General features: G+C 39.3%; 1 protein-coding gene across 1 annotated transcript; it reads left to right on the forward strand.

Annotated features, from left to right (window-relative positions):
- Nucleotides 1-3,177: 3,177 nt before the first annotated feature.
- LOC139722381 (uncharacterized) lies at nucleotides 3,178-14,228 on the forward strand. The gene is made up of 7 exons (XM_071633689.1): nucleotides 3,178-3,476; nucleotides 5,205-5,370; nucleotides 5,949-6,040; nucleotides 9,234-9,483; nucleotides 11,064-11,357; nucleotides 11,937-12,097; nucleotides 12,774-14,228. Exons 1-7 carry the CDS (start codon nucleotides 3,396-3,398, stop codon nucleotides 14,226-14,228), a joined length of 2,499 nt encoding a protein of 832 aa, XP_071489790.1. The 5' UTR covers nucleotides 3,178-3,395.

Genomic DNA, 14,228 nt, shown 5'->3' on the forward strand with positions numbered 1-14,228 from the left:
TTACACTTGCACGCGCATTCACCACCATCACACATCAGAGTTTATTTTCCCCTGCAATCTTCGCAGCAGAATTTGTATTGTTACGAATCTAGTACGTGCCTACCTTTTCCTCGGGCCGGCCATCCTTTCAAGCAATGCTTACAATGGCGGCCCTTTGCAAAATCGCTTCTTAACTACAATTGTTATTGTAATCCCTGCTGCATAGACATGCATACTGTATATTACATCATTAATTTCCTTTTATATCGCTGTTTATGCAAGTCAAACGACTCAGTTTTAAATTTACTTTGTATGTTTTCCACATGTTCATGATTATGTAACTTATGTATATTGATTTGCAGAAAATAAAGTATCTATCAAACAAACAAACAAACAACACTCATGGAAAGTTTCTTCAAATTCAAGTTGCGTATTTACATTTCATAATACATTTTACTTTCATTTCAAATAGAGACACGTGTGCTTGTATACATATAGTGTTCTTAAATGTATCAATCTGCGGATAATCAACTGAAAGTAGAAATGCTTCGGGATTAACAAAACAAAGAGAAATGCCATGAGGCAGACATTACAGCATTTGATGACGACATTGATGTTGCTATACCATGATCTTTCCTCCTATGTGATTATGTACGTGTGTATGTGTGTGTTTGTGTGTGTGTGTGTGTTTGTTTGTTTGTGTGTGTGTGTGTGTATGTGTATGTGTGTTGGGTGTGGTTTGCTATAATTACTTATTCCATGAACAATGTAAAAATCTGTCTGCTCCTATTATGTGCGCCATTTTGAAACGGTCAATATTATCAGCGAAAATAACATTTCTTTATCAATCAAGCTTTTCTTGATGTACTTTTATGTTTTGATTTTGTTTGTGTATTTGTTTAATTAAAATAATTATGTTTGTAGTCTTTGTATGAACTCCATAGAAGGTCAGATTTGTCGTGTTGACAAAGGTGAAGATTGGCACTTCATCCGAGTTCCTTTTTTTTCTGTTTGTCTATCATTTTACGGGAAATAAATACTTTACCAAACTTTTCTGTATCTCCCTCCCTCCCTTTCTCCCCCTCTCTCTTTCTGAATCTCTTTCTTGCCCTCATGCCTATATCTAGTTTGTTGCAGCGATTGTGGGCTCAGGATCATGGGTGACAACGTGAACTTCACAGCAACATGGAATATGTCTGGTAACGGGAACACTACCTACACGCTAAGCAGAGTATACCGGTAGGTATCCATCAAATTACCATCTTGTAAATTGAATGAATAAATGAAAAGATAAATGAATAAATGTCTGAAATGAAGAAATTAATGGACGGAATTAATAAGGTATACATTCAAACATACATTATACGTATATACTATGTGTGTTGTGAATGTGTGTCTGTGTGTGTGCTTTAAGAAGTACTATCACAGCCATATGATATATTGAATACTATATTATGTTATATATAATATATCATATATATATTATATACTAAATACTATATTTGAATACACAATTTATCATTTTAGCATGTTAGCATCCCTTTACTTTTTTGAAAGTTTACTTCACTCGTTGTCAAGTCTCACTGAAGTAACAATCAGAACTATACCTCTGTAGGCCTATTTTAAATTTTGTCTGCACAGCCAAGACAGAGGATGTTAGCCTGAACAAAGATGCTTTGACGTCTGGAAAATAATATTTTTGGCTTTAAAGAAAAAGAGAAATGATGCTCTAAATTTTGTTGTGATTTTGATTAAGCAACAACTGTATGTACAAAAGTAAAAAAAAACAAAGTCCCTAGGTTTACTCTATGAAGAAAAAAAAAACTATTGAATATTATGCAGATGAGAGATATATTTATTCTGTATCGGGTACTCTCAACAAATTTAGTTTAAAGTGACAGTCACTCCAACATTCGTTTGTGTAAATATTAACGAGAGAAATGTTAAGAGAAAAATAGATTATGGTTGAATATTTTGGGTTTGTATTATGTTGACATTGAGATAATAAAATAGTCCATGGAGGGCTAAAAAGTTTGAAAAAAAAGATACTTTGACGTCGAATTGCTTCAAATTACATTTCTCCATTATCGTAATCATTATCATTATCGCTACTATTGTTGTTGACCAACTCTTCACCCTGGCATTATGTACTGTGTTTCTTTTACAGCACAGGGCGACGTTACAAAGTCGACTTTTTGTGTGAAACCCAAAGTCTAGGTTGCCACATCGGAAATAGACTGTTGATAGACTGCGAAACGTCAGTTTCAGCTGTGAGGTTGAGACTATCGAATGGATCAAACATAATATGTGACACATCATTTCCAGACATTTATAAATATATCACCGGTAAGGAGGCAACTGCAAGATAACAGTACATTACAATTTCATCAAGATGATGGCTGGTATGGGGAGGGGTACAGGATGTTCCATCCCCGAGAGTGTGGAATGTATATGTTGCTACTAAATTCATAATCTGTTGTATTGTTATATGGTATAGTCTAATCAATTTTAGAGTTATTTATCTCTTCAACTTCCATTTTCAACTTGGTAGTCTACGTAATTTCCCATCGGTATACACCAGTAGTGCCAACAAAGCGGAGCTATAAGCTCATGGATATAACTTTATGCAGCTGTATAAGCCCCGTTTCAATAGAGGCTTTCGAAGCAGAGTTATCGTGACAATGTCCGGAGATTTTTTTTTTTAACCCTACCAGATAATTTTGTATTCCGGACGTTGTCCCGACATTGTCAGGGTACCAGGACGCATAACGTAATGAAAAGTAATATTATCACGTGATTATATTTATCCAATCGCAGGCTGGTGCTTGACTTTAGAATGATGATAGTCATATTCATGATAAACCTATTATCTCCAGGTCTTTCACAATTAAATAGACCTTTCCGATCAGAGGCAACGAATGTGCGCTTTTAAAAGTCAACATTCAAAAAGATATACAAGTTTGATTTCAAAGTGTATGCTGTATTCATTACAATTGAATTATTTTCTCTTATTTTATTCTTGCCAAGTGCTCCGAAATATGTGTTGTTTTCTATATCCTGCGTGTATGTATCATTTGTATACAAAACTCTGAAACCTTTGTATTCCAAGAAACACATAGTTGGTATAGTAAGTGTTTGTTATTTAACATGATATATTAGAGAGCTTGAAAATTTTAACACAATAATTATTATAAACAAGGCTCCAGTGTTCATCGCTCATAATCATTTAAGACGGCCTTTCTCAGGTTGGTAAGCCTTATTCCCCCCTCTTTTGTGTCACAGTGGGACCTCTGGATGTTCTTGAAGATCAAGTGACCTCGAGAAGTGTTAACATTTTGGTTCGTGGTCCTGGAACACATCTGAAAGATACTCCTAGTGGTACTCTGGTGAGCGCGTCGGAAACGGAGCAGCTGTACATGGGGATGGACGAGATTCTGACACACAGCGTTGAATGCGTAGCACTTCTATATAACGCTTCCGGACTGCTCGTGAATCAGGTACTTTAACCGGGGTCATCCCAATAGACTGACACCCACGAGTCATACAGCCCACGAGTTCGACATTGAATACAGGTCCATGCGTTAAAAATACAGCTCACGAGTCATACAGCCAATAAGTTCGACACTAGGCAAATAAAGCCAATGAGTTCGACACTAACTAAAAACAGCCAAAGAGTTCGACAGATACAACAGAGGACTTAATGTGTCAGTCTCGTGGGCCTTGTTAGCTTAGTGTCGAACCAATGGGCTGTATGACTCGTGAGCTGTATAACACATGGGCTGTATGACTTGTGAGCTGTATGACTCGTGGGCTGTATGACTCGTGGGTGTCGGTCTCGTGACGTACACCCCTTTAACCATGTTAATGCTTTCCAGATATGCTAACGGTTTTATTTATGCGATCAAGAAGTTACATTTCTTCTTGGCAATGACTTCGAAAAAAAAGCTCCCTACTTCTCTTAAGTTAGTTGGTTTGTGCAATCCCCTCAAACAGAATCCGCGTAATTTTATCCCCGATGCTTCATGCTTTGCTTTTTTTGAATATTTTTGGAGTTTTTTGCTGATGTACTATGTCGGTATGTGCATCAGAACATCTTCAACTTTAATTGTAGAACGCATCTTTACCTATTTGATGATTATGTGCACCACGATGACCGGGGTTTCCACAATCTACCCATGTTCCATGTTCGTTTTTTGTTTGCATAGCTTTAATATCCCATTGGCATCAATCAGCATTATTCAATGTGTTTGTCTGTGTGTGTGTGTGTGTGTGTGTGTGTGTGTTTAATTTCTGAAAAAGTGTTCATATTCCTGAATTGAATTCGAGATTTTTCTTCTCTTATCAATTGTTGTTTCTCTTTATATATATATATATATATATATATATATATATATATACAGAAACGTAATAAGAAAATTGGTCTGCTCGGCATCTTGATGATAATAAGTAAACGAATCAGTAGAAGAAGAACGCCGTAAAAAATAATAAATCCTAGATTTTGAAGATCTTAAAAACGGAGCATAGCTCTCAAATACTGAAAGGCAAGGTCACACTCTTCATCAGTGCCCATGGTGTGACAAAAGATCTTAATCAAACCCGTTTCTGAAACAGACATGAAAACACGTCTGATCATGGGCAGACGGATTTTGAAACTCACCTTTCAAAGAAGTCACCGCGCTAAACAGATGGAGGTAACGCACAGTGTCCACAGTGACGCATCCAATGACGCGTAGTCATGACTGCAAGATGACATGGCAAATCTCCGGCTCCAAAACAGTGAATCTGAAAAGGGCCTCATCGCCAACAGTCGGAAGAGTAGCAGAAAAAGTACACAGTACAGAAACGTAATAAGAAAATTGGTCTGCTCGGCATCTTGATGATAATAAGTAAACGAATCAGTAGAAGAAGAACGCCGTAAAAAATAATAAATCCTAGATTTTGAAGATCTTAAAAACGGAGCATAGCTCTCAAATACTGAAAGGCAAGGTCACACTCTTCATCAGTGCCCATGGTGTGACAAAAGATCTTAATCAAACCCGTTTCTGAAACAGACATGAAAACACGTCTGATCATGCTCCGTTTTTAAGATCTTCAAAATCTAGGATTTATTATTTTTTACTACTTCTTTTTTTTTCTACTTCTACTGATTCGTTTACTATATATATATATATATATATATATATATATGATATAATTCTGTATATACATACACTATTTTGCACTAGACTGAAAGAAAAGCACTTCATTTTACATCGGGAAAAAGGGAAATTATCTTTACGGACCTCGATCCTTTCTCGGCATACACCATCAAATCCCGATGCGAGATCGGGAATGACCTCTCCACCATAAGCCCGCAGCATGCACTCTACAATTTTACAACAGCGGAAGAAGGTTAGTAATTTCGGTTTTCGTACATGGCAAGATTATTGTGTGCATTGTGTGAACTCTAAAGTCTTAAAGTTTATGAACTACTCGTTCACTTTTCTCTGTTTTTAATATTCATTTCACTGAAATCCCGTCATAAGTAAATTTCCATTGAATGGATCGGTATGCTGGAATCACTATGCTCTTTTGCTCTTTGTATGATTCACATTTTACAGCATCGTGAACACGAAATGTTTTGTGCAAAATATACGAATGATTATTAGGCAAATAATGATATTTAAAATGTTATATATTTAATTCCAATATATATATATATATATATATATATATACATACTGTCTGTATATATATATATATATATATATATATATATATAATTATATATTCATACATAATATATAAATAAATGTATTACATATATTTACGTATCAGATAATTAGACATACGCAGTATCATATATATATATATATATATACAGTGTATGTTGTGTATATATATATATATATATATATATGTGTGTGTGTGTGTGTGTGTGTGCGCGCGCGCGCGTTTATGTACATTCACAGTATTGATTGTTGGCTCAGTTCCCTCAAGAGGTCCGTCCATCCTGGAACCGACTTCAACAGGACTGGGCTGCGAGAATCCGGACCGAAGAAATTTCACTCTCACCATTCAGGTATTCATCTCACACTCTAAAAACATCCGGGTCATAACTGACCCGGAAAGGGTCCGTTGGGGTCACAACCCGTTCCTGGTCAGAAATGACAAGGAATGGGGTCAGATATGACCCTATTCAGAGTCAATAATTGGGTCAGGGTAACCCCATTCCGGGTCTTCATGACCAAATTCCAAGTCATTTTTCACCCGGAACGGGGTGTGACCCCAACGGACCCTTTTGACCCGGATTTTTTTAGAGTGCAGGATCAGCATCCTGCTTAGAAAGGAGACTTTCGGTTGATTTTCAGACTTTTACATTTGAACAACTATCAGTTAGTTTTACTGAGTACAGAGTTTCAGTATTCATAAGTGATTGGGGGTGAGGAATAAGATTGTGTTCAAAATGTATAACAAATTGCAATGAACAAGGATGATGACATGGCAGCCTCACCATAAGAATGCATGAGTTGGGCCTCAAGCAAGCAGAACAAAAGAAGAGGTTATGCATATATTTCACACAGGTGCAGTTGTTAAGCAAGCGGTATAGTAATGGAATTACACGCTACATTTCTGACATATGTGAGGCTCTTATGTCATCAACACTGTTCAGTGTAATTTGTTCAAGATTTTGCAGAACATTAGTTTTCCTGTCCAAGGACCACAAGAAATTCCAGAAATTTATACATAAAGCTGTCGATTTATGTACATGATGTGAAATTTTGAAAATCGTTTGGAATGCCTCTTTAACTTGGCCCTTCTCACACTGACATAAAGATTACGCCCGCAAGCAGTGGCGTATCTAGGGAAAACGGCGCCCGGGGCAAGCGCGCAAATTGCGCCCCTAATTTCTGAAAAAGAATAGTGTTCAACCCCAACCCGATCCCGGTATAGGGACTTTAAGCAAAGTCCACATGATATGCTTTTCAAGCCCTTAAAAGGGGTCTTTTGAGGGTGATTTAAATGTAATGAATTTTGATAAATTTTGGCGAGCGAGCGCAGCGAGCGAGCCGAAAATTTTTGTATTTCAGCTGACAAAACATGGAATTCTTGTCATTTTTTTGCTTATCAAATCTTACAATAACTAATCAAGATAGTGACGGCCTTATAGATAACGATTTATCTATACCAAGAAACTGAGTACTTTAAAAGATATTCTAAATCAGGGGAGCATTTCATGAAGCATTTTGTCCGACAACTTGTCGGACAAAATTTGCTTTCAGCCAATCAGAAGCAAGGATTTCAGTAGCTTTTAACAGTTTGTCAGACGAGATATCTGACAAATTGCTTCATGAAATGCCCCCATGTACGCGCGAGTGAGCCGAAATTTGTACATTTCCGCGTCATCATCACGTTTTGTTCTTATCTCCTTTTTGTTTTGATAAATTTTGGCGAGCGAGCGCAGCGAGCGAGCCGAAAACTTTTGTATTTCAGCTTACAAAACATGGAACTCTTGTCAGTTTTTGCTTATCAAGTCTTACAATTCTAATCAAGATATAGTGACGGCCTTATAGATAACGTTTTTTACCAACAAACTGAAGACTTGAAAAAATACTCTAAATTAGTACGAGCGAGTGAGCCGAAATTTGTATATTTCCGCGTCATCATCACGTTTTGTTTTTATCTCCTTTTTGTTTTGATAAATTTTGGCGAGCGAGCGTAGCGAGCGAGCCGAAAATTTTTGTATTTCAGCTTACAAAACATGGAACTCTTGTCATTTTTTGCTTATCAAATCTTACAATTCTAATCAAGATATATAGTGACGGCCTTATAGATAACGATTTTTGCCAACAAACTGAGGACTTGAAGAAATACTCTAAATTAGTACGAGCGATTGAGCCGAAATTTGTATATTTCCACGTCATCATTACGTTTTGTTCTTATCTTGTTTGATTTTTTTGGCGCCTCCCCCCCCCCCCCGTATTTTCGAAACCGTTGGCGCCTTTGATCCAATTGGCGATCGCTTCAGAACGAAAGAAATTGCAGCCGCTGCTCCGTGAAACATTTTGCCTGCTAAACATAAAATGACATGTGTGAACACAATAGACATTGTCATTTTGTCCGCGCCATCATCACATTTTGTTCTCACCTTCTTCTATGTAAAATTTAGAGAGCGAGCGCAGCGAGCGAGCCGAAAATTGTTGTATTTCAGCTTACATAACATGGAATTCTTGTGTGAACACAATAAACATTGTCATTTTGTCCGAGTCATCATTATGTTTTGTTTTTATCTTTTTTTGATTTGGTTTTCTGCCCCCCCCCCTTCCGGTGAGTGGTTTCTTCTTCTTCTTCTTCTTCTTCTTTTTTTCTTTTTTCCCCCTTTTTTCTTCCTTTTTTTCTTTTTTTTTCTTCTTCTTTTTCTTCTTCTTTTTTTTTTTTTGCGCCCCCAAGGAGTGGCGCCCGGGGCACGTGCCCCCCTTGCCCCCCCCCCCCCTAGATACGCCACTGCCCGCAAGACAACAGTTGGATAGGGTTCTATAGGGCTCACACCTGTAAATAAAATGGAATGTCCCTGACCCCTTCACAAAATCGTACAAAAGATACCAAAATAAATGAAGAAAAAATTAATTAAAAATCAGAAATGCAGTTTGGTTAAAAACTTAATAGCTACAGATATTGAGTATGGATTCCTCTACAAACTGAATTTTGGTTGGGAGATGAAAGCTTTTCTCATGGCATTTGAAGGGACTATATTTCATTGGGTGCATGTACAGAAAATAGGTGGGTTTTTTATGAGTGAAAAGAAATTGTAGTCTGGCTTTGCGGACTCTTGGGCAGACTTTGAGCTGAAGAACCCGCCTTGGAAATTTGACGGTCTTTTTCATAAAAGTGTTTTCTAATAATCTACAAATTCCTCTACAAACTGAATTTTGGTTGGGAGATGAAATCTTTTCTCATGGAATTTGAAGGGACTATATTTCATTGGGTGTATGTACAAAAAATATATGATTTTTTCTTTTGAGTGAAAAGAAATCGTAGTCTGGCTTTGCGGACCCTTGGACAGACTTTGAGCTGAAGAACCCGCCTTGGAAATTTGACAGTCTTTTTCATAAAAGTGTTTTCTAGTAATCTCGCAAAAAGTTAAAAGCTGAATCCTCGTCTTAACCAAAACTGTACCATCCCTTTAAGAGAATTCTTGCGTAATGCCACAGTCCTGCTACTGGTGCCACTTTTCCTAAGCTTAAAGGGGAACCCTAATTCGTGTCTCATTTTAGCCGCCGGAACAAAAGCACCGCAACGGTATACTTACCGCCTATGAGATCCGCTACCGGCCTGTGTCGGAGGAAAAAGGCAGTCAGGACTGGACTTCTGTGGTCGAGCCGATCCCGTCTCCCGTGCCGCCAGCTACTGAGGTGGTCCTCGCCGATCTGTCCCGTTGGAATTCCTACGAGATCGTCGTCTATGCCAACAACTCCAAGGGTGGCAAGCGGAGTCGCTTACTTCAGCTCGATCGACTTTTGCCAGGTGAACACTTACCACCTTATTCCTCTCAGAGCTTGTCTACAATGGGGGCACAGCATATAAGATACAGTGCTAATCACTTATACTTATATCGTATACTCACTTAAAAGCCATTAAATAATTTGGTTCCAACATTCATTCAATGAATGTTTAAAACTAGTTCATTTCATTAATTGTACTTGATACTCATCGGATAGCCTTCTAATGTACAATATCCCCGTACTGAATATCAGAAACGTTCGTTCAGCTTCATCGGGAGTTTATTATTTAATAAACTTCCAACTTCACTGCAAACTAATTCCTCACTCCAACTTTTAAAAATAAAGGTAGAAGAGTAATACACAGTCTGTAATAAATCATGTTAGATTCATTCCTCACCTTGCAATATCACTAACCCATACAGGGCATACATATCCCTTTTTTAAGGGTGGGGTGAGGGAGTGGGACTAGGGATGGGGAGGGACGGGACTTCAGATGGGGGTAAAGGAGTGAGATATGTTGGGGGTGGGGTGAAGTTGTATTACTTTTGGTTAATCTTTCTTTTTTGTAGTTCATTCCTGTGATGTTCATTTGTCATTTTCACTAATACAATGAATTTTTATTTACGTATTATGTCATATTGTATTTTACTTTGTATTATGTACCTACAGGGTGTGTGCATAAAGCAGGTTATTAAACTGAATACACCTACCCTGTCATTTTTTAAGAAGACATGGATGATAAAATAAAAGTGCCTTGAAAAAACTGTTTTAAAACACTACGTTCCTCTCGACACGGGTGTTTAAATAGGTAACTGGCAATGCTAGGGTAATGTTGATAACTGGGTCCTCCCCCTGGTAGAGCGGTGACAATACTGAAGTGGCTATCTTGAAGATTTAAAAAGAAAGAAGTACGTGCTTAGCTCACTTCTTCATGTCTCGTTCACAGGATTGGCGAAGAGAATGATGGCATTAAGAGATGATGTCAGTCGTAGCAGTAATTAACAGTGACGTCTATGTCTACAACAGTCAAGTGACAGTAAGAATAATGAAACTAAATACAGACAAATGATAACAATATCCAGAGTCGTATAGGCATGGAGATAGGCCTGATAGATGACCTGTGGATAAAATTTAATAAAATCTCTCTTTTTTCAGCTATTGATGATTGTATAAAGGGTCAGTGTACAATTGGAAACTTACCTGATTGGAAGATTAAAATTTGTTAATTCATAGTATAGAACAATTGGGAAGGGAGAGCTCACGTATCCGAAAACACAGAATCTCTAATATGAAAAAAAATTCACAACCTTCTCAGTTTTCGTCAGGATTTGCTAGGAGTTCATGGGTCTGTTCCTGTAATTTCTGTGCTTCTGTTCACACAAACAAATTTTCAGGGTGGGTTTTCACTCTCAGAAATATCCGTTACCTGCAACCTAAACCCTCCGTTTGATTTGTCAAGCTGGAACACAAGTCAAATTATGTCTCGAGTCATTGACTGAAATAAAGAGAGATTTTCAATATCCCGTCATAAATTTTATTTGACTATACACCGGTTTTTACTACTTCTTCCATCTCTGTATTCCTTCTGAATTCTTGTCTTAGAGACCGAAGAGTCTCTCCTCCGTAACGCAACAAAGCGGGAGATTCGACCCGATGTGTGGCTGATAAACTGGCTCCCTCCCTGGCCCACAGATTCCGGTGACTGCATCCTGAACTACACCGTTACCATGGTGACGGTAAGCGGCACCCATTTCGACACCGCCAACACATCTTCCTACACCTTAGACCTGGAACCGCTTGATCAAACTGAAGGAGTGAGCGTGACGATCACGGCGTTGATTTACAATGGAACCGGTCCACCTGCTAAAGGGACTCCCTTGGAAATGAATATTGATGGTGGGTATACGACACATGACTTTAGTGGGGAAATGTCGGCATGTTGCAAATTACATTCTGTGACGGTTTCATGTTGAGGACTCTCAACAAATTTCAATGAAAATTGTTATGTGTTTCTGCCGGATGTTTCTTTTTATAAAGGCGTGTTGGGCCTAATGTTTGGATACTTTTAGATTCGCCTGCAACGACACGCACGCACACACACACACACACACATCTTTGATTTCGGTATATGGATAGTTTTCGAGTTCACACTCTTTCTTTGGATTTGTCACTTAGGATTTGTCACAACGAATCTTTGAAAAATTATATTACACGTAATGGAGTACAGCTGTTTAAAGAAAAAAAACGTGCAACGAGGAAACATAATTATAAAGCAATATCATATTGAAGGTGCAGTGTACAAGAGGGAACACTTTGAGTTAACTTTTTAGAGAGAAAACATAACTTATGAGTATGAATGAAATCGGAAATACAGGAGACAATTTTCATTAAGCAGAGCTTGACTAGAAAGATGGCCCCAGGAGTGAACTCATCATTTAGTTCTAGGCATGCCTCTCGCTTTGCTTTCACTCTCAGATCCTGACCTGAGCAGCCCCTCCAAGAGCGGGATAGTAATTCTAGGAGCGCTAATTCCTGTCGTCATCATCACTCTGGCGGTTGTCTGCGTAACCGTGTGCATTCGCATTAGGTTAACACGGAGCAAAGATTCCTCCGACCTTCGTGAGAACAAGATTCTGGTAAGAAAGAGAAATTTGAAAGGGTATACTCATCACTGATGATTAAAGGCTCGAAATGTTTAGTTTTAGAAGCATATTGCAGTTATTAATTCTGCTTTATAATTACCCAATTCTATTTCCGTACGACAAGTGTTTCGCTCGAAATGCTGCCATAGAGGGTAGATATACATCAAGAAACCGTCTAAAGAGTGTGAAGGATAACTCGACCAGTCAACGGAGGGCGAAGTGACAATGCTTGCCCTCAATATCTTTTGGCTCGAAGCCCCCCGCCCCACCCCATATCTGATCTCTTGCTGTTGGGAACAAGAATATACACCTATGCATAGACATGGAAGAAATGAGATTTAGATTTTGCATTTGCAAATAGTATAGATACAGCTTTCTCCTCTACTGCGCCTAGGCTGTGGAATAGGCTTCCTCCTCTTCTGAAATCATCCCCAACACTAGATCACTTCAAACAAAATTTCAAGACCTAATTATTCTTAAATTCTTATGCACTGGACCTTACTCTCTTTGCCTGGTAATTTGCTTATACAATGCAGTTTGACTCCTATGACGACCCTGGATGACATCTCTTTGCATCCAGTGGAAAAGGCGTCCTAAAATATTAACTATTGTCACGATAGATGGTGTATCTATGTGCGACAAATGTATTTGTTTGTGTACTGATTTACAGAAATCAGCTAAAGCCATGGGTCTGCAGCGACCAAAGCCGCCAACGGAAAGGGAGAAATTCACTGACTTACCCAATCGCAGACCTCCCAATGACTCCGAAAACGATAGCGAGGTACCAGCAGTACTCCTAAACCGGGCAGAAGAGTCACAATCGACCGCAGTAACTGTAGGAGACGTGAAGTTTATTCCTCCCGGCACAGCCGATACGACGTCCATCTCAGAAGAGTCCACAAAAGATACCAAAGGGACAGCTCAAGACTGGTGCGTTTCCTCTGAAGCAGATGCAAAACACTCCAATGACATTAACCCTGAAACAGCTGTGCTCTCTTTGGTGGTTCACACGGGGCCTTCGAAAAGTTGTGGTGAGGAGAGTGTCAAACTTGGTTCTCAACCCTTCTTTAATTCTTCTAGGTGTGACCCACCCCTGGATTCTTGCGAGAACCACGTGATCATTGGCACCGATGAAAGTGGTTCTCTCAGCATAACGCCCTCCTTTCTGTCTTCTGGCTATGTAAGCTCATGTCCTACGGAAGTACGGGAGGACCACAACGTTGATTGCACCGATGAATGTGGTTCTTTAAGCATCACACCCTCCCCTGTGTCCTCATGGCACGTAAGCCCCCCTCTTCCAGAAGTTCGGAAGGGCGGTATGGTTACTTGCTTCAATGAAAGCTGTTCCCTGAGCACCACACCCATTGTTTTATCTTCTGGCTACGTAAGCTCCTCTCCTCCGGAAGTTCTGGAGGACAATGTCTTCACCTTTACCAGTGAAAATGGTTCTGTGACTACCACACCATCTGCTTTGTCTTCTGATTATGTAAGATCCTCTTCTCCGGAAGTTCAGAAGGACCATGTCTTCCTTTTTACCAGTGAAAATGATTCTACGAGGAACACACCATCTGCTTTATCTTCTAGCTGTGGCAGCTCCAAGCATTTGGAGTTTGAAGAGAACAATGCGATCCCCTCCACTGAGGGAAGACGTATCCATAGTACCACGCCTTTGTTAGTTTCTTCAAGCTGCGAAACCTACCCACCTCTCCAAGCGTGTGCAGACCACATCAGCACATGCAGTTACGGCAGTGGTACACTGGACACAACCCGCGTCGTAGCTTCTACCACAGCCAGCTTTCCCCCTTCGGAGGATCAGGAAAACTATGTGACCACTTGTGATGAAAGTGACACCTCGAGCACCTCACCTCCCGGTATGTCTTCTTGCTGTGTAAACCCCGCCATTCCGGAAGCTCATGAGGAGCGCTTGATCGCATGCACAACGGAAAGTGATACCCTGAACACCATACCACCCGTAATCATGTCTTCTGGCTATGTAACATCCCCTTCTCTACAATTTCAGGAGGATAACGTGATCAATTGCAATGATGGAAGTGGTCCCCTAAATGCCCTATCATATCCGATGTCTTCTGGCTACGTAAGCTCTCCACCCCTCATACCTCACTAG

The sequence above is a fragment of the Diadema antillarum genome, unplaced genomic scaffold (genome assembly GCF_040938485.1).
Source record: "Diadema antillarum isolate AM-2024a unplaced genomic scaffold, OU_Dant_1.0 scf00000164, whole genome shotgun sequence".
NCBI classification, from domain to species: domain Eukaryota; kingdom Metazoa; phylum Echinodermata; class Echinoidea; order Diadematoida; family Diadematidae; genus Diadema; species Diadema antillarum.